Genomic DNA, 25287 nt, shown 5'->3' with positions numbered 1-25287 from the left:
GCTTCCGCATTACCGGCGTTTTACACGGGCTCGCCTGGCTCGCCGCTCCAATCGGAGGGCCGGAGGGCGGAGCTTCTGCTCTCGAGAACGAACGACCCGATCGTTGGCGGCGGAGGCGCCGTGATTTCGTCAGCTAATCGGGCAGCTAACCGCGACCAAAGTTCTACAGCGATTCCAGGCACTCTGTTTCTATTACTGTTTATTACCATTGGATGCGAAAACGCGCCGGAGGCACGAAAAGCTCACTGAGCTAGCCGCACGGTCGCTGTGCAGGCGGCGGCCACGGCCGCGAAGTGGCCCAGGCCGGCGCAGGTAGCTCGAGTGATAGCTTGTTACCGCTGCACGAAATTGTCCCCAAGTCCCGACCATAGTGGCTTACATGAGAAAGGAGTTAATGATGGGATGGCGGGTTGCATTAAAAATTGTCATCTGCACCGCTTACGAGTGCGGCACTCGAATATCCGCCGCAGTGCTGAGCCGAACACATCTGTAGGCGGACCTGTAGGCAGACCGGCCGGCTGCTCCCAGCGCGCGTCTTGCCACCCACCGTCTCGAGCGTCGCGCGTCGTTCTTTAGCCGCGGTAGCATTTGCACTCGCAGCGCCTGCGTCACATCCACGGTCGCTTTTTAATTAAGCGCCTCACGAGATCAGTACGTGGGGGCATTCGCAGAAACTGCCGTCGATGCGGATTCGACAGTGCTACGGCGGCTCTGCTCTGTGATATCCCTCCGACGGTCACGTGGTCAGCTTTGTTCACACAAAATCCACAAAATCCATCGTTTCGCGGCACTCGCTGAAACCGAAACTGCGACTGGCCGCATTTAAAATCCCTCTAATTAAACAACCGTCGCACGCTGAAGCAAATGAGGTTTCTACAGGTTATAAGTAGGTCACTAGCTACTTATCGCAACGAAAAAAACAAGATGCTAAATTTTTGTGTCAGTGCCCCTTTAAAGGAGAAACGTGTGCAATACTCTAACCTGCACAACATTTTTTTTGCTTGCTGCACTGTGTATACCAAAAGCACTGCTAACAAGCACACAATGTTGCAACATAAAGAGAAAGAAGAAGACCAGAAAGAGAGAGAGAGAGAGAGAGATGAAACGTTTATTATTAGGAAAAAAGGAGGTGGCGTGATTGTCTTAGGGGTGGTGCCCTCCTTCCAGGGCCCAGACTCTTCTGCTCCTCGCCGGGCTCGAAGAATTAAGTCCGTCTGAATCGCGAAGTCGGAGCTGGCCAGAGCTGCCTCCCATAGCGCGACCGTATTTGTGGGGTTGTGAAGCCACTTTGACGAGGGATGCGACAAGGTATACTTGGTAAATGTTCAATGGATATACAGTGGAACTCTGATAATACGACTTTCAAGGGACCACGAGAAAGCGTCGTATGAACGGGGTGTCGTGTGAGTGGGGTGCGGGTAAATGCCGCCCTAGTAGACTCAGGGAACAGGTGGGCTAAAAATTAATCTAAACTACTATACTCGGTTACAACTCAAGAACGGCACCACCTCATGCAGTGTATCACTCCGCTAAAGCGCCGGACCCATGACGTCAGTGCGCGCGCGTTTTGAAAGGGGTTTGCTATGAATGCGTGATATCGTCTGCCTGTGTCACGCCGTTTGTTTGTCGTCACTGGAGTCGTTTATAAGCATATTAAGTCCAAAAAATAACGGGAACGGCTCACGCCATGTTCAAAATATTCCCAGTAACGCCCTACTTGCGCCGCGCGGAGAAACATCCGGCTACGGTGATAAGGCACAGCGGCAACTTTCGGTGCCGTTCTTAAGTTGTAACCGGGTATTTTTTGCGTGTTTTAGCGTGATTTTCGAACATTAACCTGAAATGTCAAGTTTAAAAAAGAGAAGCGCCTATGTTGTGCCCCCTCCCCTCCACGGCGTCCGAGGTGCCCCGCCAGGCAAGCGCCGCGCGCTACGCGACATGTGTGCCGTCCGGCGATATTTATAGCCCGCAAGCCCCGCGCCTTGGACGAGCGATATATGTGGTGGTGATTTATTAAGAAAGCGGCGAAGAGAAAAGAACTATGGATGTTGTTGAACTCAACGGCGAGTAAACCCTCATACAACCCAGGCCAGGGAAGGGAAGGGAAGGGGGTTTCAGGATAGGAAGAGAGGGATGAAGGAGGTGGATGGGGGACAGACTATGGTGCGTTCGGCTCGTCGAAGGCTCGACGGCTGCAATCGATGCACTAGTCCTGTCACAACCAGGAAGCCTGCTTGCTTGCGTCTGTTCAGCAAGTGGTCTGGCCCGCCTGCGGACCTTTGCACATCAGGCAGCGTCAAAGAGGGGTTCAGAATAAAGAAAGGTTGGGACGAGGCAGCGAAGCGCTGTAAAATATGGGAAAAACGCCGGTTTATCCGCACCAGGGTCCGTCGTATGAAGCGGACTGCGTGCACCCGTGCGTCATACCATCGGGGTTTTAAATGCATTGTTTCTATGGGGAGTTTGCCCGGACCACGGTGAACCGTGTAAGAAGCGGGTCGTCGTAAGTCCGGGGGACGTATCAGCGGGGTTCCACTCTACCAAAGTGCAAACGCAATTGAGTGGATTTGGCTTATATCAGTAATCAAAGTGTCGTGAATTACAATAATACCACTTGCAGCACTACCTCGACGCTTTCGTTAAGTGCACTAGCCGCTCAAACTAGTGGCGTTTTCCCAGAAGCTCCTTACGGTGGCAAAAGAGAATTTATTACAAAACTACATATCAGTGCGCAGCGACTAGTGGTAACAGCGCTGCCATGAAAAACAGAAAAAGCCAATCACTTTCCTAGTACTTTAAGTAGTCAATACTTTTCACAACAAATCTCTGTGGTGGTGAAACGATTCAGCTACTCTGAAATTAATCCACAAAAAGTTCACAGGTGTTCACAGAAAGAGTTCAGAAACAAGCTGAAACTCAATACGGCACAATAGTGATGCTCAGGATGTTGTTCCTGACCACTATGAAGCGCGTGGACCAGCGTAACAGAAAGGTTTCTTCGCCTAGAGCTGCTAACTCATTTTCCGAGTGACTCAGAAGGACTGACCGCACACGCCACATCAGTGGAAAAATCGCCCGTTGCGGTCGGCCGTGAAGACACGCGACACCACGATTTCGCCACAATAAAAAAGCACCAGCACACACAAGGAAGCACACATTCGAAGTGTGAGACCAAACAACCCGCCTAACACAGTCCAAAACATCGCCGCTACACGACCGTGACTGCAATAAGGCATGTTCCAATGTTTCAGTGTGCCCGCAGTGCGGGCACCGTGAGAAACGCACAACGCCAAATCTCGCCATGCAGACGAACGGTCACACGTCGAGAGAACTTACCAGCCACGCAACCATCCTAAATCCCGAACATTAGACAGAAGTGCCCCCGAAATGATGCCAACGGATGCTGCGTGATCTTCCTATCTGCTGATTGTCTAACTGGTTATTTTCCACTTTTTCGCACAATTCACTCGCCGTACCTTCCCTAAGATTTAGGCTTGGCAAGGTAGAGTGGACTTCTCAGCGTTTTGACAACATATGCGCGGCAACTTCTCGGTAGACGGACCGGCGATGCGTTCGTCATAAAGCATTGAGCGGGAAGTTTGCAGAAAATGCTGCAGCAGTGCCCTCCGTGGGTACTCATTTGAGTCTCCAATGGCGAACACTGCGCCTGCCAGCACGTTACACACGGTTTGCAAGCAAAGCGGTGCACTGCAGGTTGAGAGGCCTTCACTAGGTCTCCCGTCAGCGCTTGAAAAGAGCCGGCTCCGTAAAACGATCCGTAAAACGTCGAGAGCCGGTGGGTATTTGAGTGTAACACAAATTATAACCGGTCCACAAACAGCTTCTGCTTGTGCTGTTATGACTGGTCTCTCCAACACGAACAACGCCGATCTCTCACGAGTCAGGGAGCGGCGCTCGCTGCGTGGGATGCTCGAACCATGTTGCCACCACCACTGAGTCCGGCACCGCCTGCCTGACATCGCCACATCACCGACCTGGCATACCCAAAGCAAATATAAATAGGGTTGAGGTGCGCACAGATCAAGACACACACTGCGTTCCCCCAATCTCTTGGCCGCGATCGAAGACAAGTTGCATCCGCCGCTCAAGCAAGTGTCCTACGCACTCCGCATCTCATCCACTACAAAGAAAATAAACCTGGCCGCACTAGCTGCCCACGCTGCGGTCACAGGTACCCTAACAACCAGCACTACATGTGGACTACATGTGTAGAGATTATACAGACAAGGAACATATACACAGACTCCCTTTCCCCTTCTTTTGGCACTTGGGCGGGGTGGCTGGGTCCCCGTAGGACCCCCTAAAACAGTTCAAACTCGCTTTCCACAAGCGCACAAGAAGCACCGGCTGGTACCCACCCTCAGTCAGACATTTGACCACCTCCTCAAGAGGTGGTTAAGTGGGAGGCCCTCCTTCCACTTGAGGCAGTTGGGAGGCCCTGTGGGAGGCCCTCCTCCAACACATTGAAGCAGTTCTTGGGGGCGACTAGTAACAGCAGCCCCCCCCTTCCCCCCCCCCCCCAGCAAAGCAGAAGCCTTTATAGAAGGGTAAATAAAGATGTTTTTTCCTCTCTTTCTCTCTCTCTCTGTGAGACCACCGGGACTTTTACGTAACCCAAGGACCACTCCGTGTGTTGGTATAGTGGTACCAGAAAGATGGCTCATACTCATTCAGGGGGATTTGCCAGGAAATGGGGGCTTTACCGAAAGAAACAATGCAGTTTTGGGGGGAATATATATATATATATATATATATATATATATATATATATATATATATATATATATATATATATATATATCAAGCAAAAACGTAGGCTCTACGCGACACAAAAGCATACGAAGCCGCAGAACGCAAGGGGTGGGGAAAGAAAGGGGGGGTCGTTGGAGTGGTGTCGGGGAACAGAGGGGAAAGGGGGCCTAATCAAGGCAGGCGAGGCTATAGGATAAGATGAAAGCATTGCAAGGTACTGAAGTCACGACGGGAAAGCAAGAAGGTGAGAACTATGGAGGGGCTCGTTTCCTGCTCGTTTGTTGACCTGCTTAGCAGTGGATGACTAGGGAAATAAAAGTTAGGAGATTACAGACAGAAATTAAAAAGGTAAGAAAAAAAACATGAAAATTAAGAAGTAAGTATAACGAAGAGAGAACCTGGCACAGACGAAGCAGTGAGCAAGGCGCGCACACGTTTGACAGGAGAATACAGCAGGGTCAAATGATAGCTAGCACGGCCGACGGCCTGATTCTAGAATTAATGAGTGTAAGGCACGCCAAAGATCCCCATGGTCTGCAGAATCCCAGTTCCTTCGCCACGAATGACAAAATAAGTGTAGCAGACAACGGGAGGTTTAGCTGGTTATATGTGTCTTCTAAGTGTCTACCTTTGTCTTATAGAGGAGAACCGTTGGAAGGAGAAGAAGAAATGGTCGATCGTGTCTGGTTCATTGCAGAAAGCGCATAGCGGCGACGGAGCCAGAATACAAAGGTGTAAGAAAAATTTAAATTTGGCACGTGACAGCGAAAGCTAGTGAGGGTGACTTCGCAAGCTCGCGACTGGCGTATGCTGCACTTCCATGAGTACCGGAGGTGCTCGAGCTCCGAGTTTTCGTAAACAGAATCAGGCATAATTCTAAGCACAGCCTAGGAAAGCGAGCCGCAGTTATGAGGGTAATGGGCGGCAGAACCCTCCACTACTGGGCCGCCCAATGCCATTCCCGCCAGGGCATCCGCAGATTCATTAAGACAGCTACCTGCATGTCCAAGCACCCAAACCAAACGAAGTTCTCGGAGGGAGGGAGGCGATAAAGAAGCAAGGGCTCGACGTAGGGGGGATGAGGTTGTGAAAGTAAGTGCATGGCAAACGGAAAATGAATCCGTGAGAATTGTTGCCTGTTGTGTAGAATAACCAAGCTTACGAAAGGACAAGACTATTGGGAGAAATTCTGAGTGGAAAGAAGTAAGGGAGTTTGGCAAGCGCAGAGAAGAGGCCCTATCTACACCGGTAGAAAAAATACCCACGCCTGCCTTCTGCTTCCATACAGAGGCATCAGTTGCAATAATGGCGTGGGAAGAGAAACCGTTCAAATGATCCTGTAGGAGGCCTGTCAAAACATTCAGAGGGAGTAATTTGGCATTATAGGGGAAAATTTCATCAAAATAGATAGTATCTGTGGACGAGGCTCTCGGAAGCCGACAAGAGGGCCACATTTAAAGGTTCAAGTAGAGATTGTACGAAGAGACCGCCTGTGGTTGTTTGGTCCGCGACCATGGACAACCGAAGAACAACGAAGGCCACGTAACGCAGGCTGTGATCTTGTTTTAAGTGCGAATGCACTTCTTAAGCGAGCCTGAAGCGTACGCCGCCGTCCGCATAGCAACAGCTGCGGGTGCGCGCGCTCCTCGTCTTCCTTGGCAACGGGGGGAGATGGGCGCGCGCTGCCTGGCCGCTGACAAGGCACATACCCACGTGGGGGATTGGCCAGGAATCTCCTCGTCTTCCTTGGCAACGGGGGGAGATGGGCGCGCGCTGCCTGGCCGCTGACATGGCACATACCCACGTGGGGGATTGGCCAGGAATCGGGCGTGAGAAGGGCTAATGCACCCGCTTAAAGGAGTACTGACAGGAAATTTCAAAGCTGAGATCCGCTCTAGCAATCAAGTACAACGACAACACAAATAGGTGTCTGTGAATAAATGCATCTTTCTTTCTTTGTAGTTGTGTGTGTGTGTGTGTGTGTGTGATCTCTCTTTCGCGAACATTACCGAACCGCGCAAATTCAACTCGTGCATTCGCACTTTCACATTCTTCCCCTCGGGGAAATGCGGGGAATTTTTTTTACCTCTTCCTTTTTTCGCAAGCTCAGAACAGAAACCAAATGTGTGTAAGTCCGTTATCGCGCCCAGTCCACGACAGTTTTTTGTTGCGTAAGCTACACTGGCTGAGGTTGCGCAGTTTCGCGTGGACCTTGAAGGGCCGTGCTGCGTAAGCGCGAGCAGAATTGGATTGGGTACGGATTGGATTAAATCGCATTGTATTAGCTTTGATCGGAAATTCAATTCAAATGGAGTACGGCCTGTGTAGAGAATTGGGTCTGCACATTCGCCGGTCTGCGCATTCCAGAGGAGTGACGTCATAGCCGCGGCAGACGCACTGGCGCTAGCGCGTGCCCAGCTGTGCGCCTCCGTTGCGCAGTGGCCAATTCTGACGCTGCGCCGGAGCCGCTTGATAGCCGTTTCGCGTGGCTCCTGGAGAGCCGTGCTGCACAAGCGCGAGGAGTAGTGACTGGACTAGACTGGACCGGACTGGACTGGATCGGATTGGATCGGGTTGGACTGGACTGGACTGGGTTGGACTGGATTGGATTGGATTGGATTAGACTGGACTGAATTGGATTGGAAATCGTTTTAGCGGCAGTAAGCATGACAATCAGCTAATCTTAGACAACCAGGAAACATGAAAATATCCAGCCGAACTTCAGCTCACGTTACGTATATCCTGGCATAGCCGAGCTAAGCCACTGCTATTTTAGATGCAACTCATCTCTTTAACTCGCCTTGTCCCGCGTCGTGTCGTTGGCGTAGTCCGTATCCCTCCCCCATTCCCCTCGCCGCGGCAGCTGCGCGCTCCGTCGCTCTCACCGCAGCGCCATCTGTGCGTCAGCGCGGTCAGCGCGCAGCTTGCGCTCGGCTGTGCTCGCTCCCGTCGCCGTGCCAGTTGTGCGTTAGCGCGCAGCTTGCGCTCGGTTAAAATATTACACCATCTTCCCGCGAGGGAAACCATGGGGTAGATGCGACGCATCGGGGGTGAACATGCTGCGTAAATAGGATACACAACAACAGCAATCCACACGCTGACATCGCTAACATAACGGAAACGCAACGGCAACCCCCGATGCGTTGCATCTACCCCATGGTTCCCCTCGCGGGAAGATGGTGTAAATTTTTTTTTTATTTCCTGCCCAGCTCTTCAGTCTTTTCTTCTTCCATCTCCAAACCTCAGCAGAGAAGCATGTAGGCGACTGTAGACGCCGGAAAACCTCTCTGCTTTTTCAATAAGAGCTCTCTCTCTCAATCACGTACTCGCCGGGCACAGCATGGTGCATTAAAGACTATTCTCTCTTCCCTCAAGCCAAGTGGAGCGAGGCACATACCTTACTGTGTAAGAGCATGTGCACGGTGCGCTGTTAAAAATAACTAAATCCTATGTTTGCTATGAACCAGTCTGTAGAAAAATTAAATTCTTCCGAGTAACTGACTCATAAGCGGCGAAAAATATCTGGTCAATAGGTCCGGGAGATTAATTTACAATGTTCCGCTAGGAGGCGCGCGGCCAGTGACGACGAAGAAGGGCACAATTGGTTCCCCCATAGCCTTCTGGTTCACGGCGACTCTGAACTAGTGAGTATCTAAAGCGCGTCTGTACGGGAAAGCGGAAAACCTTTCGGAAAAGTATTTTTATGCCTGTAATCATCGGTTATTTTTCGCCCTTGCTGATATGAACCTCGCAGTCAAGGGCGCAACGAAAGTGAAGGGTGGAACGACACCGTACTTGGGGGCTCCTATCTTCTATGCGCTATTCTCACATGGTAATATAATGCCCTGAATAGCTCTAGAACAAATGCCCTCGGGCACAGCTCTTGTCAAGCTCGGTGTTATTGCGCAAAGGCGTCCTGAAATATCTTCCTCCGACACCATGGAGCTGATAAATATGCTTCCGTGTGGTACCCTTATCTCTTTTTGGCGTAATTCGGTGAATGCAATGAACATTTACAGAGTTTTCGTACTTCAACGCAGCACATACGTCTCATTTTCCAATCACATCTTTACAGACTGGCTCAGCTCGTCACCGTACCCCCTTGCAAAGGCCTCATACCTCGTGCGGTTTTCTCTAGATTGAAAATACGATTGCGGCTACATTCGTTATATGCCTAAGAGTTCTAGTCAATAATGAACGCGGGCTCATAGCGTTGCACGCAAGCAGTCCTCATAAGAATCAGGCAGAATTAAATAGACAGAGGACCGAGCTCTTCATTCTACGTGCGTGAAGCACATGGGTTTAGTTTCGGCCATTGTGTGCTTTGCCTTATTACCTTGCGATATGGCTGAAGCAATCGGTGCATGCATTAACGGAGTGGACGTTGCAAGTGAACGTTTCTTTTCTAAAAGTGTTTTAGGAATGGAAAAGGAAAATAGACACGGTCTGATTATTAAGTCTTCTTTTTAAATATCTCTGCGCTATTCATTTTCTTCCATCGTGGAGGAGCAATTATAAATGGTGCAACGCTGTTCTCTGAAACGCTTCGGTACACGAACTCCTCAGTGATAGGCTTTTACACGTAAAACTGGTACCCGCAGAGCCTACATAATTATTTTCCACGCTGTATGCAGATGGTCCTGCTACCACGCCCACGATATACTACCTCGAAAATAATTGATGCAGGCGAATGCGATGGGCGATGCCCTCTCGTTATCGGAAGTGCATGAAAAAAAGTTGATCAATAGCAGGTACATTTGCTTCCTAACACGAAAAGCCGCAGATGGCGCTTGGGGAGGCGAGGGGTACGATAAAACCAGCGCGACGAAAGTCTTCCAAATTCTGCAACGTAATTGTGGGCTTCGTTCTGTTCGTTAGGAAACGATGTTCTTCTCAGAATCCCTTAAGTGTATAACCTTACTATTCCGTCGGTTCACCGAGCATGTTCGAAGCGTTTTTCGTGTCCCCTTTAACAGCGCAAGGAAACTGGTGTGCGTCCTAGGTTTTCAACTTTATCGCGGTAATTGTTATGCAAAGTAACGCAGTAAGCGGGGTCAGTGCACTTCATGCGCTTGGAGAAGCTGCGAGAAGGAAAATACTCTTGACATTGTATCTGTTTTTAACCTTCTGGTCATCAAAGTAAAGCTAGCAGTATAAGACAGCCTTCCTTCGTTTTGTGGCGATATATATTAGTTCTCGTCTGTACACAGACCCGCTTTGAACACGATGTACTGTCACAACCAAATGAGCATACTTTTTGCTTTCCAATGGTGTTTGGGATGCGAGGTAAGCTTCCATGTGGTTTTAAAAGGAAGATAATTACATTTATAGTGCTCGTGACACCTGAAGGACATAGGCGCAATCTCCATTTCTTATCCGAATTTCGGAGGTTCGTCAGTGTTTCGTATGATTAAGCTACTTCGAGAGTGTGTTCACGAACTTACGCATACGCAAACAGAAGCAGTCAGAGGTGGACTCAGGGTTGGCCCTTTCTACAGATACAGAGAATGCTTTACCCATAGCTTTGAAAGAGGAATTGACGATAAGAAGAAGGAATGGGTGCGTGTTTGCAGATATATTATTAAAATGCATGCACATCCCAATCCGGCTTCCCTCTGAAGGGCATTGTCTCCTTACTCACGGTAAGGATCACTAGAAAGCTCACATCAATGGCGACCGTCCTATTCGGTCTCAAGAAGCGGGAACGCGCCGCCGCTCCTTCCGGTTCCTTTGCCACTTCTCTCATGAACTGGGATATTGCCGAGCGCGTGGCTCGGTGACTTGGTGATCCGCAATGACGCCTAAAGCGCAGAAACGTTGTGGACAAAAGAAAAGGTGCACAGTGCGGCGCTTACAACTGGCCTCTAGCACGACGAGATATGGCGGAGGTGGTCGTACGATTGAATGTTCTGGTGTAGAACTGGCTGAGGCAATAAATTATTCCATACGATGGTGCTAGACAGTTACGTGCCGCACACTGGAATACAAGCCATATACGTCTTGCCCGCGGCGAAGGGGCATTCGTGTAACACAGGGAGTGCTAATCAAGAGGTGTGGGTGATACCTTGCTTTCATTCTCTTCTACAGTTCGAGGATGAAGTTGCTCCTTGCCCTGCTGCTTGGGTTGAAGCAAGCCCTTCTCACAGCCACCCAAGTATGTCATGACTAAAAAAAAAAAAACATCGCGGCATTCCTGTGTAACCTTAAAGAGTCGCGAGCCAATTTTAAGCGAAGCCGGTAATTGCTACTAGCCTCATTCATTCACTAGAAAACGGACATATGGAACATGCTTTATGGCGCATGCGGCTGCTTGTACGGGAACATTTTAAAGAGGCCGTAATGAAGGCACGCATGTTAAATTTTGGCCGCACATGAACGATATCATGCCCGGTATTCTGTAAAAATTTGAACTGTTCTTCTGAACAGATGGTTAAACGTTGTAGGCACTTCGTATTAGGCCCAAAGTATTAGGTCGAATGCACAGATGTTTTAACTTTTCATACAACATAAATGAACCAGAACTTCGGAACTTTTCCTACCACCAGTGACCAAACCGAAGGCAATGCCTGTTGCCTCAGAATTTAGACTCTGAGAACACGTTTTTCTCCCCAAAAAGTCTAAAACATGCATATAATGCTGGGCGATTCCACGAGAGAACGAACATGCGTGTACACGACCATTTTTTGTTCATTCTTGTTTTTTTTATTATATATGCGCGCAAAATGGAAACCCCCGAAAATCAAGTTTGTTTTCTCCTGAGGTGCGTAGTTCGGGAGAAAAAAATGTTTGAATGTGCCCGGAGCGCAGCGGTGGTTTCGGCAACTGCAGATTTTTCCAAGTTTGCGTCTCTGTGTACGTCAAGCAATACAAGGGGTGTGTATAAAATGTTTTGGGCCATAAACTAGACCAGAATGCTAATCCGTGTAACGCAAAATCAGCGTCCTGCAGCGAACCAAATGTTTTTAAAAAAATCGTGAAATCGGCCCAGACGATAGTTTGTTAGTGTTTTTGACGCCCCCTATCTCCATTTCTTCTTTTCTGAAAAACTTGTAAGTCGGCCATTTTATTGGCCATACGTGTCTGAACGCATCAACAAAAGATGGTGTTTGTAGAAAATTTAGAAGTACTAAAAAAAATTGAATAACTACGGCTCTTTTTCAGAAATTGCGCAAATTCAAAACTCAATATAAAAAAAACCCCATACTCGATTTTCTTCAAAATTGCAGAAACAAGACTCCTTTACTTGCACAATAAAACTGTGGAAAAACATGTTGCATCATTTTGTTGAGAACAAAGTTATAAGGGGCCAAACTTGGGGCTCGCGCGACGCGTCTTGGCGCGCCGCGGTAAGTTCCGGCCGCGGTTGCCGGACGTTGCGCGAGTGTACACGGGCGGGAATTCACATTCCACTGCCACATGCCGGCACGGTGAATCTCTTTCCAATATTGCCAAACGAAAAAAACTATTCTGGAGATTCTTCTGTTTTTTTTTTTTTTTGCCCTCCTCTGTTTCCCTAATTTGTTCTTTAACGAGCTAACTTTCTGGCCGATATCAGCTCGAAAGCGCTCCTTTGCGGCGCCAGTGTTTTGCGGGATGCAAAAAAAAAACAAAAAAAAAAAAAACAAAGGTTCCTCTGATGCGCAGGCAACCGAAACAGATGGCGCACGGGCAGTTACAAGGGAGGGAATGGATTGACCTTCAGACCCTAATCAGTTCCCCACCACGACGGGCGCATTTCCGCTGGTGGTGCATGGTGCGCTGGCGTCAGTACAGGGTATCCCACCGCCTTCTTTGAGGCAAACATGAGAGAACGACCTTAAAAATAACTAACCAGGAAACAAACACCTCCACCACGGCTTACGAGGCCGTAGGAGGCTTTTCGGAGACGCCACGTGCACGCGAACCTATTTTACTGGAATGAGAATCAGGTGCGGTCGGGTACCTGGCTTCTTGACGTATTACTAAATTCCGGTCTGTTGTCATATTATTGCCGTATATTTATTGTTTAGTCACATATCACAAAGGCGAAGCGTACATTACAGTATTACTAGCGATTTTGATACGCTTGCGTACGAAAATTGCAGTAAGGGGAGGCTACTGCCCCGTCCTTTTCTGTCCTTCAACTCACTGGTTGATGGGCTCCCAACGGATGCTTCCCTTTGCTTTACTCTTGCCATATTTTTTGTTTGCTTTTGACTCCTCCCCTTAAAAGTTTTTTTTTTTTTTTTTCATGGGTGGATGCTTTCGTGTGTGCCTAAGTGTTTGCACGTGCATTTGTGCGCGTGTTTGCTTGCTCGACTACCCGCACACTCTTATCCTGATAGATGTGGCAGGGGAAGCCTAGCGGATGTTGTTCTGAAAAAAAAAGTGTGACCCGTTCACCCACCCACAGTTCATTCCCGTCCAAGTCTTGCACTCACCCCAGCATGAAGTGTGCGTCTGCGTTTATTGTGCAAATGCCGACCTGTCTGCTTTAGCCCTGCAAAATGTTACAGGGGTTGACCGAAGAATGAGCAACTTAAAGGAGCTTTGTCTTTGCACCTCACCATCGACGCAGTGTTTCTTGGGCGCGTGCCGGCAATTCCCAATGGCCGACAACCTTACCATGTCCGCTTTGGGCGTTTCGGACGAAGAAGACGTCACATACGCTGTATGGGAAATTGGTTCTCTGATAAAAAAGAGTCTACCGCCAGCTGCATTCGTGAAGGAGCTAGGCAAATGGGTCACCAAGTGGATTTCCCATGACTCTATTAGGCGGACCCAGGCCATTGCCATAAACGAAGCGAAAAGATGCGAACGGCGATCAAGCATTGTACTGCACTTCGACTTCTCTGAAAATTGGACAGTTATTCTGCCAAATGAAGTCCAGTCGTACCACTGGCACAAAACACAGGTTTCACTGTTTACGTGCGTTGTAACTACAAGAAAATCAGTTCAGAGCTTCGCAGTAGTTAGCGATCACATGCAACACGATGCCGCACATGCATGCTATGCGCTCGCTCCACAAGGTGCACGAATGCCTGGAAGAAAGTGCCCCTGTGTACAGCTACGTTGTTTACGTTAGTGACGGTGCAGCCAGCCATTTCAAGAAGAAATATCAGCTGTACGAACGTTCCAGAGCAAACTACACGTCTGCGAAGTGGCTGTGCTTGACTGTATGAGCGCCCGAGGAAGCAGTGGTGCAGATATTATAAATATTTTACTTGAGTTGTATTCCCACACGTATGCCTTTTGCTGTGTTCCTGACTGTAAATAATTAATCACGATAGTCTGACAGCCAATTTCCAAACTTGTGTCTTTTTGCTTGAATAAATATTTTTGTGAAAAATCTGAAATCCCTTCAGTAATTTACTCGTGCTGTGACCGAAGCGCCATAATAATAGAAACTTTCGACCACTCCTACCACTTCTACCCGATATAACCACCGGAAAAACTTTTCCTGTTGTTTCAAATCCTTCTTTCCTTTCCCTATAAGAAGAGTGGCGTTCGCAAAGGTGCGCTTTCGAGCTGATATCGGCCAGAAAGTTAGCTCGTTAAAGAACAAATGAGGGAAACAGAGGAGGGCAAAAAAAAAAAAAAAAAAAAAACAGAAGAATCTCCAGAATAGTTTTTTTCGTTTAGCAATATTGGAAAGACATTCACCGTGCCGGCATGTGGCAGTGGAATGTGAATTACCGCCCGTGCACACTCGCGCAACGTCCGGCAACCGCGGCCGGAACTTACCGCGGCGCGCCAAGACGCGTCGCGCGAGCCCCAAGTTTGGCCCCTTATAACTTTGTTCTCAACAAAATGATGCAACATGTTTTTCCACAGTTTTATTGTGCAAGTAAAGGAGTCTTGTTTCTGCAATTTTGAAGAAAATCGAGTATGGGGTTTTTTTTATATTGAGTTTTGAATTTGCGCAATTTCTGAAAAAGAGCCGTAGTTATTCAATTTTTTTAGTACTTCTAAATTTTCTACAAACACCATCTTTTGTTGATGCGTTCAGACACGTATGGCCAATAAAATGGCCGACTTACAAGTTTTTCAGAAAAGAAGAAATGGAGATAGGGGGCGTCAAAAACACTAACAAACTATCGTCTGGGCCGATTTCACGATTTTTTTAAAAACATTTGGTTCGCTGCAGGACGCTGATTTTGCGTTACACGGATTAGCATTCTGGTCTAGTTTATGGCCCAAAAAATTTTATACACACCCCTTGTACTGCTTGACGTACACAGAGACGCAAACTTGGAAAAATCTGCAGTTGCCGAAACCACCGCTGCGCTCCGGGCACATTCAAACATTTTTTTCTCCCGAACTACGCACCTCAGGAGAAAACAAACTTGATTTTCGGGGGTTTCCATTTTGCGCGCATATATAATAAAAAAACAAGAATGAACAAAAAATGGTCGTGTACACGCATGTTCGTTCTCTCGTGGAATCGCCCTGCTTTTGAGTACTTGTAGAGTATTTTTCATAGAGTTTCACCCGCAGATCACTCACGATGTTCCTCATATTCTCGAGAAATTTGAACTTCCTACCATTTTCATTTCATCCAGGGGAGTGGACGAAATTAGTACGCATTTGGTATAACGCATGCAAGCTGGGTGAAAATGCGGATTTAGTAGTTGTTGCAAAAAACCGAGAAACCTAAGGTTTCAGATTTTCTCGCTCGTCAGTCTTGCAAGTACCCCTACTCCTACGAAATTTAAATTCAACGCTGTCATTTGCCAAAAGTTTGCACTTTTGGACTGCCCAGAACCGCACCAGTGCATATCCGATTTCTTTTTTTTGCAGATACATTTTCCATGGTGGGAGCAGCTATGGAGCCCACGAACTGCTAAAAAAAGATATAACGTTTGCGAGCGCTTCAATAGTCACACTAAGAGCACGGCCCTAAACATTAAGCTAGGTTTGCTGCAGAAATATTCACTTTTATACAAAAAATGGCTGTTGATATGCAAAGCGAAAGCTTACCTTAGCCGGGTTAAGTCTTGGTTTCACTTGGTTAACCTCTGAATTAGCTACAATTATTATACTATTCGTCCAGATACTGCCTTTGTATATGGTTTTGGTCCCGCTTCCGGCGTTTTCCAAGCCGAACGGCTCGCCGGGAAATGTCCGTAGAGTGGACAGATGCCACTTGCCGACGACGTCTCGAAGCCTCCAGCTTCCGCCCAACGCTCAGAGAAGACGGCCCGGACTCGCTCTCATTCATGGTCAAGCTCCTTTGCACGTGGCTAGTCACGTGGTCAGGCGCGAACAATCTGCGGAGAGCGCATGCGCCAAGCCGGCAGTGGCGCGCGGTGGAAGCGGTGATCGCGGCCGACGACCGAGCTCGACCCGGGGAGTCACTTGCGTTGCCAAGGATACGGCGCAGCTGCGGTCAAATAAACATCAAATTTACCGCGGCCGCGAAACCACTCGACGATATAAGTTATGCCAGAGTCCTTCAATGCTCTCTAGTCATGAAACTCCCGGCCAAGTTTTGTACGGGGACAAAGGCTACCGCGAGGGGCGCAACCGCAGATCGGAGGGCATCGGGCGGCCGCCGCTGCTCTGTAGCCAGACCGGCAGGCAGGAACGCAGTAGCAGCATGCCCGTTCGCACCAAATTTTTTCGTCACTCACCAACGCCGCCTGTATTAACATTGCCTGACGCGTCGCGCGCTTTTCCATGGGAAGGGTAGGGACGCTTAGTTCAGGCACTGATCCGCTATGTGGCGCGTGCCGGCGGACATCTCGCCTTACGTCACTGCTCGCGAGTCGCGAACGCTGCACCCACTTCTACGACGTGTGTCTGTCAGCTTGCCTGTTGGGCTTCAAGGGCCGTTTCGCTTACATCTTAGCCGTGACGAGGCGCTAGTTCTGTGGCGCACTGGGGATCTCGTTCAACGTGTCGCTCGCCTCATACTTGCTGCATTTTTCCAAAGATAAAGACGGAGGTGGACTGAAATAGTCTAAGAACATACTGATTGTCGGATAGACATATAGCTAACAGAAAACGATATTTTCGGATGGGGCAGCCATTATTTTACTGATATTTTTCTTTCTGGAGTATTTTGAGAAGAAAAAATTGCGTGCACGTTTTTTGTTCAGGCGCTCACTTCTACGATTACTTTCCAATAATATCACGTGCTTTTAAACTTCAGAAAATTATAGGAAACAAAAGGACAAGCAGCTGCGATCCTGCCACGCTGTCCGGGCGCTTCTACAGTACAGTCTTCAATTTTAGAAGTGCGTACCGATGCGGAGTGCGAACAGGGGGGTCAAAACAATACCTAAATGCGGAGGGGATAGAGGGGGGATGCCCCACTCAGAAAATGTCAGGGCCTGTGATCCGAGTAGATAAGCGCGCAAAGCCGGCATCAGCCTGCGGCAGCGCAAGGGATTTTGCTTCGTGACAAAGGAAGTTTTATCAGTGACAGACCAAGACAGACAGGCATGGTGAAAAACAAGAAGGCGTAGGAGCGCCGCCTCGGGAACGCTAAACAAACTTTTCACTATTTTGCATAGTTTCCGAGAAGCGGCGCTGGCTGGCGGACACGAAAGCACGCTGGAAGGCTACGGAGCGGGGAAGGGTAGGAGAGAGCAACAGGAGAGTGGCTGTTTGGCCATTTTTCGCTCACGCGTTAGGCCAACGCCGCCTGTATAAACAGTGCCTAACGCGTGAGCGAAAAATGGCCAAACAGCCACTCTCCTGTTGCTCTCTCCTACCCTTCCCCGCTCCATAGCCTTCCAGCGTGCTTTCGTGTCCGCCAGCCAGCGCCGCTTCTCGGAAACTACGCAAAATAGTGGAAAGTTTGTTTAGCGTTCCCGAGGCGGCGCTCCTACGCCTTCTTGTTTTTCACCATGCCTGTCTGTCTTGGTCTGTCACTGATAAAACTTCCTTTGTCACGAAGCAAAATCCCTTGCGCTGCCGCAGGCTGATGCCGGCTTTGCGCGCTTATCTACTCGGATCACAGGCCCTGATATTTTCTGAGTGGGGCATCCCCCCTCTATTCCCTCCGCATTTAGGTATTGTTTTGACCCCCCTGTTCGCACTCGGCATCGGTACGCACTTCTAAAATTGAGGACTATACTGTAGAAGCGCCCGGACAGCGTGGCGGGATCGCAGCTGCTTATCCTTTTGTTTCCTATAATTTTCTGAAGTTTACAAGCACGTGATATTATTGGAAAGTAATCGTAGAAGTAAGCACCTGAACAAAAAACGTGCACGCAATTTTTTCTTCTCTAAATACTCCAGAAAGAAAACTATCAGTAAAATAATGGCTGCCCCATCCGAAAATATCGTTTTTCTGTTAGCTATATGTCTACCCGACAATCAGTATGTTCTTACACTATTTCAGTCCGCCTCAGTCTTTATCTTTGGAAAAATGCAGCAAGTATGAAGCGAGCGACACGTTTAACGAGATCCCCAGTGCGCCACAGAACTAGCGCCCCGTCACGGCTAAGATGTAAGCGAAACGGCCCTTGAAGCCCAACAGGCAAGCTGACAGACACACGTCGTAGAAGTGGGTGCAGCGTTCGCGACTCGCGAGCAGTGACGTAAGGCGAGATGTCCGCTGGCACGCGCCACATAGCGGATCAGTGCCTGAACTAAGCGTACCTACCCTTCCCATTGAAAAGCGCGCGACGCGTCAGGCAATGTTAATACAGGCGGCGTTGGTTAGGCACTGTTTATACAGGCGGCGTTGCACTCACAAAATGATAAGTACATTTGAGCACGGCCGGGCTGGAGGAGCGGCGGGCGCGCAAGTGCGCGTTCGCCGCTCCTCCAGTCCGGCCGTGATTTGAGCGGCCCACGACACGCAAAGCACGAGCGCACTGCTGATAAGGCTTCGAGCGTCTGTTTTATCTTACTCCGTGGTCCGTTCCCCCGCCAAACGCGCTCTGACCACGCCCCCGGCTGCCCTCCGATCAACGCCAGCGCCGCGGCGCGGCAGCGTACGAAGCTCTTCCATAGCGTGACGGCGAAGTTTCATGACCAGAAAGGCATTGAAGGACTCTGGTTATGCTTTGCTTTAAAATAAACCAGGGACGGCATCCGCCACGCATCCGCAAACGCCGTGTTGCACACTTCTGAAGCCGGAACAAACCGTGTGCATCGGGTCGAGCCTTACGTTCGCGAATGTAATGAAATTGTTGCTCACGCATTGTTAAGGATGCAGCACTGGATCTTTCATCAATTTTTTAAAATTAGGAGTAAACGTGTATGTTCATCACCCGTGTCACAGCGTTTATTGTTAGTTAACGCAAAACAATGTAAAAAATAGTCACAGTGAATATATCGACTGCATACATATATTTGCACAAGTGTTCTTCAAACGCCGTGAACTGTGGATGGCGAAACACGAAGTGAAGCTTGTGTAAGCGCGTTGCTGAAAAACAAAAAAAGGACTTCAAATTGCAACGTAGGGGTATGGTAATGCGAAATAGATACACGTTTTTTTTTTTTTTTTGCTGAACACGTTATTAGGCAGGCAGGGCAGTCTTTCTGTAAGCTCTACGACATGCCTCAGAGCCAACAGACCTGCGCGAGTGAGCTGGTGCAGTAAAAAAATCCGTGCGTGTGAAGCGGCTGCTATACATCTTTTTACTGTCAGTTATAATTCCTTTTAAATTACAACGGCAAAAATCAAAACACGGCGATGTTGGCTTCACGGCACCAGTTTGATGGGTGTACTATCTACAAAACAGCGCGACCCAGACTCGGTTGGTGTTGCTGGCGCTGGCATGGGTTCAGCGTGTGATATGCTCTGGTTCGTCACAATTAAAATGAACCGAAAATAAAGGGAGGATGACGTGGCAACTTCAGTTATTTATCCATGATCAACAAACCACCTTTTGTAGCTTAACGTATCTACAAGACCTGCAACCCTGCAACACTTTCGATAAGCGCTTTCACTCTTTCTTTCGCGTCTGGAACCATTGCGAAAGCTATAGTTATCGCCGGCATGGAGCGGCAGTGCCTGATTTGCTGTCGTGCCAGATACGCCTTCCATTTATGCTTTGTTTTTGTGGCTTTATTTTTAAGTTACTATCGAAAAGCGTTCATTGCTGCAACTGGAGAAAAACCGGCCAACAGCCGCTACATGGCCTTGGTGACGTAATTCGGGCCGTCGAAGAACGTCAACACCGGGAAAGAAAGAAAAATCTTTTGAGCGAGATTACAAGTTATCTGGTGGGCATAGATCAGTAATTTTTGGCTGAGGTACTTTGCGACCCCCTAATCTAAGTACTGAGTGTGTTGGGTGACTACGTTCTGCAAGCATTTAAGATTTCAAAAAAAAGTTCGAAAAGTGTTGCAGGGTCCTTTAAGGACGTAACCTCACAAGTTAAAAAGAAAAAAAAAGTAATTGTTTTTAACCTCCTGGTGAACAGGGTTATCGTAAGGAAGCAATGACCACCTCTCTTTTGCGGCTAGCGAGGACCAGCTTTTGAGGAACGGAGCCACATTTACGTTTCTGGAGCTTGGGAAGAGCGGCGGGCTCAAGATCCCGATTTATTAAATGAAAGCGCAGTGCCATCCTTAGGCTGGGCCATGAAGGGGTATATACGAATCATTACTGCAGCGTGGGATCACATGCAGCGCGCGTTACCTGACGTTATATATCAAGACAAGAGGCGCTCGTCTTGTCCTCTCGTCTCTTCGTCCTCGTCTTTTGCGCAAACTTATTCCTCCGTACGTATGCTGTCAGTCGCGTGCTGTCAGTCGCGGTGGCCCGTTTGGCGAAGCGAGGCGGTTCGTGGGTACGCAGCCGTTTTACCTGGCGTGCGTATTTGTTGTACACGCGCCGCAGGGCGAAATTCCGGCCTACCGGCAGCCGTGGCCGAAGCCCTCGCTGATTCGCACCAGCCGCGAGTACTGGCTCCTGCGGCCTGAAAACTTCACCATCGCAGCAGAGCCGAGGTGAGCGGGCCTTACGCGGGGAGTGTTTCTACAGAACGAAATAATCAGAAACTACAAAAGGTTCGGTGACCCTGACGAACGAGCGGGTTTTTTGGCACAATTGCTTGATCCTGATGGATGATCCTGTAGGCAACGGTGCGGGCATTGTAATGCACGAGTCATTGTCAGCATCATCACAATCATCATCATCATAACCGTCATCGTCACCAGCCTATCTACGCCCACTGCAGAGCAAGTCATGGAGGGGGAGTCATTGTCAAGGACTACTCATAGAACATACGTGGTCAGCTGAGCAAAAGTAAACGGCTGTCTCTGAGGAAAACTTTCTTTTCTAAATAATGGCGATTTCTGTCACTTCACTCGTAGAAATATACAGACTAATAGCGATCATAATGGCACGGAAATTTCCAAGCTGGTTTTCTTTATTGCTACTACACTGTTTCTTTCATGTAATAAGTCGTGAGATATTTATTTAGTCAGCATTCTATATACCATTTCCACGTGTTCGTGCAGTGCAAGCATCGGCCTTTAAATGGGATTTTTTTAACAGCAGCATTTCTTAGGAAAGAAAGCTAGATAATACCTTTGAACAAGCAAGCTAAGAAATATATGTTTTTACGATGGACTGTTTTACAAACTAAAATGTGGCCTGTGGAGCACGCATTGCATCTTTGAAACCAAGAATGGTTCCGTAATCGTATTTCGAGTTGAAGATGGACGTGCAATAACCAATGTATGGTTGGTCATCTAGGTGCTTCTCTGTAGTGCGCAGAATTTGTGTACTTTTTGGCATCTTCGAACAAGGTGTAAGCAGTCAAGTGTTGCCGGGCATCATACCAGTTTTTCTTCTTCTTTGTGGCGCAGCCTTCTCCAGCCACGGAGGAGGTGCCCCCTGGTGGATGCAGCTGCAATGCGCTACCTCGCTGCCTTGAGTCGCTCCGAGTGCCTGCGCGCAACAGAAAAAGTAGGCTCATCGTTAAAGGAGCCCAAGTTCGGTTTATTAGAAAGACTGCTTAGTCCCTATAACAGAGATACCAATATCATCGCAATCTTCGAACAAATAACGGAGATATTAACGAAAACGGGTGAAGCAGTCGCGACCCCCTAGCCAATTCCCCGCAACTTTTCTATGACGTCACGGAACTTTGTGCGATTGGTGGTCGCCTAACTGACCTGTCGCGACTACACATGATTGGATGTCTGTAATGGTGCCTCTAGTTCCATTTGACCGCGTCACTTGAATGCTAACGTGCACGTAACGCACTGAAAATTGTTTTATTGTTGGCCCGTATGACGTCATTCTTGCTCATAACACGTCACTGTGGCGCAAAATTTGAAAGTTTTTAAATACTTCTTGCTTTTTTTTCGTTGAAAAACTTTTTTGTGGCTGTAATGGAGCTGAGTGAGATACTGAATCCTAGTTCTTTCAAATTAAACGAAGTTGTATTTTGTCTCCATGGCTCCTTTAAGTAGCGCCTTAAATGGGTCGAAAGCAGAGAAGACGCACACGACGGCGCCAATTCGCTGTCTTCTCTGCTGTCGTACCGTTTAGAGCGCTACTTAACGATTTATCAACACCAACTAGCCCAACTGTCGATTTTACTAAGGTAGGCTCAGTTACAACACGATTGTACAACCTAGCAACTTCTTTTGAACTGGTAGTAGACAGGCGGTTGTGCCGGTGGAATGGTGCGCTTATCATTCCACTGTTTCGGACCAACTGACTGCGCCCACGTCACGCAGGCTAGGATTCACTGGGCTTCTTCAACGTGCCACACCTTAGATAATTCCGGAACTTTATTACAAACTTGTCAAGAGCCCTGGGCCATGCGGCACACCGCATACCGTACCCATATGTCTGAGAGGAGAAAATAGAGCCGGTGACGTACGCTGAATTCGAGAGGCGTAACAATGGTTCTTTCTTTAAAAAATGGGAAAGATTTGGTGAGAATATGCTAGGCTATTTGAAAGCGCAAGCGTTGTGCCGCATGCAACATGATCTGCTGCATGTGAAGTTACCAATGGGTTAGTAAATGTTTGAAAGACTTGAGATAGGTTGACAGGTTCGAATTTTTCAGAAATTATTCTTTTATCCTCTGGCTAACAGAGATACATTCATTTATTCACAGAAATGTGTTGTTCATAGACCGTTCCTTCTGTTAAGAGAAACTGTTTTTGATAAAACATCCCACGAGAAAGTGACAAATGAAAATGCCTGTATGGAAGAAACAGCAGGGGCACTATTTCACCACAGTGTCTCAGTGGTTTTCATACGGGTGAAACAAACTTTCGCCACTTGCTTAGGAGTGGGATCAACTGTAATATATCAGCGGAGGCCAATTTGAAACCCATGTCCTAAATATAATTAGGCGTTGTATGAATGCTTTTTAATAGAACATTTTGCTCATTAGATTAAAGTGCAACTGATATAAATATGGGTCTAATGAATTTTGTCCTGACGGGCTGGGCTTCGCGAAAAGTCCATGTAGCCCGACTTCAGGTGTTGCGAGCATTAATGGCGGGATCTTCGCGTGGGTAACATTGAGATCTCCAAAGACCTTTGTTAGTGATGCAAAGGTAGGGAAGGCTAGTCCATGGGGTTGAAAAGGTCCAAACATTAGGTACCCAAATCGCCGGGAAAATTGCAGCAGAAACAATAAATACCCTTTGAGTTTCATGAGCGCCGTTTGGTCATATAACCAGTTTAATGGAAGTGAGCACCTAGCCTCTCTTTTGAAGGCTTTGTTCGGCAATAATTGATGCAGTTAGGCACTGCGGAATCGATCTCTACAATACAAACCCGGTGAGAGTTGCAGTTCCGTGAATATTCGTTTGTGTATTGCTATAGTAGGTCTTGGTGAGCGTAACTGAAAGAAATAGGCGGCAATTCTTGTTTTGGAGGAATTGAAACTCAGTATTAGGTGACGGACTGGCTCAGGTTTTCTTCGTACGGTAGCAGCGGGGATTATACGCCTGAGCAGCAGAGCACAGCAAACACAGCCCACGCTCTTCTTAATAAAACTGCAGGAGATGACGCAGTATGAGAAGGAGGCTGCCGGCCACATGAGTCGCCTCGCGCTGGTGCTGCTGGGCCCCTGCGAAGACTTCCCCGAAGCCGTGATGGACGAACACTGTGAGTTCAGCACTGCACGTGTTTTGCCGAGCTTTTGACATGAGCCTAAAAAGAGACTGTGAGAGGGCGCGTGGAAGAAAGCAGCACTCTGGACCAAGTATTGCTCTCATAGTAAGGCTTATTTTATTTTTGTCCAGCCTGTTCTGCTGCCAATAGCTTTGCGGAGCCCGGCCATAGCTATGAAAATAGTGCTATCGATAGTCACTGTTTGCTACTTCTACTTTTACGGCCGGCGTCTCTTTCCCGTACCCATGTCTTTGAAACAGGGGCGATTGGTGGGCCAAGCATAACGTACGAAATTTCTCGTCGAAATGGCTTTGCTGTCTAAATTGCAAACGCATCCGTTTTTAGTTACGCTTGCGAAGGATAACCGCCTATACACACCCAGTTACCGCGTGGTGGGACCATGTGGCGTGGTAGCTCGAAAGGTATGGTAGCTACTATGGTGCGGGAGAATGCCGTAAAGGGAAACTACCGTCTCTAATGTTTCCTTTGTTAGGTGTGTGCAAAGATATCTTAAAGGTAGTTTCACACCTACGGAACAGTTAGTCCCGGAATATGCGACAGTGTATAAACTTCTGCACTGAGTGGAAGCGATGACAACGAATGAAAATAGTAGACTCATTAGTTTTTGCCTCTCCGGTTATGTACGTTATTGTGTGAATTGCTTAATGTTGTATTCCCGTAATGATGTCTAGCAGACGTCTGTTAACTGTTTGTTAGTCGGCCAGTTTAGGGGAAATCACCAAGGCCGAGTAAGTTTCTACGAAGGAAACGGGGTGGGAAACGGTCACAAGCGTCGTAGGCAGTCTTGGATCTCTATCGAGTGCCATGGTTGCGCCGCCCACTCTGCAGTTCTATGTTGGCAGTAACAGAAGATGCGAAACGCGAAGGCAACACTAGGGATTGACAATGCACCCTCCACCAAATGTATTAGGTGGCGCAGAAACGTAGATTTACAAAACAGTTCCAAGGTCTAGGTCACTGCGAAAGCTTGATGGCCGGAGTCCATAATGGATCGTCTTCGTTCTTTTCTTCCCGCGCCGAAGCAATCATCTCTGACCGTAGTTGTTTACTCGTGTGCTTCGAATCGACGCGTAACGAAATATAATGGATGATAGATTGGACTACGAAGCCAAAAATTTAGTGATTGGACACTGCCGCTGTGACATCACAACCCACCTAATTTTCGTCTATAGCCAGTTTACTATACTTAAAATCGGACATTTCCCTCGTTTTATACGTTCTGACTGCGTGCAGATACCCTCCGCATCTCCGGAAATCCCAAGAAAAGCGTTATCATCGCGAATTCTGCGTGGGGCCTCCTTCGAGGTCTGGAAACATTTTCCCAGCTTGTCTACGGAGTGAGGAAGAATCTGGTAAGAACTGAAACATGTGTGTAACAGGTATTGGAGCATAAAACACGTTTAATTATAAATTATTACGGAAACAAAATGTCCTAAAATGCGGTCGGGTGGCATAAGCTG

At 48.1% G+C, this 25287-nt stretch overlaps 1 protein-coding gene across 1 annotated transcript in view; it reads left to right on the top strand.

Moving 5' to 3' along the window:
- The window catches only part of LOC144153454 (beta-hexosaminidase subunit beta-like), a 65939-nt gene that overhangs the window by 2235 nt on the left and 38417 nt on the right, over positions 1 to 25287 (top strand). Inside the window, exons 2-5 of the mRNA XM_077685097.1 lie at positions 20558 to 20667; positions 21532 to 21631; positions 23695 to 23800; positions 25061 to 25179. Coding sequence (XP_077541223.1) covers positions 20558 to 20667; positions 21532 to 21631; positions 23695 to 23800; positions 25061 to 25179 — 435 coding nt within the window. The remainder of the gene's footprint in view (positions 1 to 20557; positions 20668 to 21531; positions 21632 to 23694; positions 23801 to 25060; positions 25180 to 25287) is intronic.

This window comes from Haemaphysalis longicornis, unplaced genomic scaffold (genome assembly GCF_048455015.1).
Source record: "Haemaphysalis longicornis isolate Haplotype H1 unplaced genomic scaffold, Haemaphysalis longicornis Haplotype H1 scaffold_9, whole genome shotgun sequence".
Taxonomy (NCBI): domain Eukaryota; kingdom Metazoa; phylum Arthropoda; class Arachnida; order Ixodida; family Ixodidae; genus Haemaphysalis; species Haemaphysalis longicornis.
The sequence above is the reverse complement of the archived record's forward strand: the minus strand, read 5'-3'. Positions and strand labels throughout refer to the sequence as shown.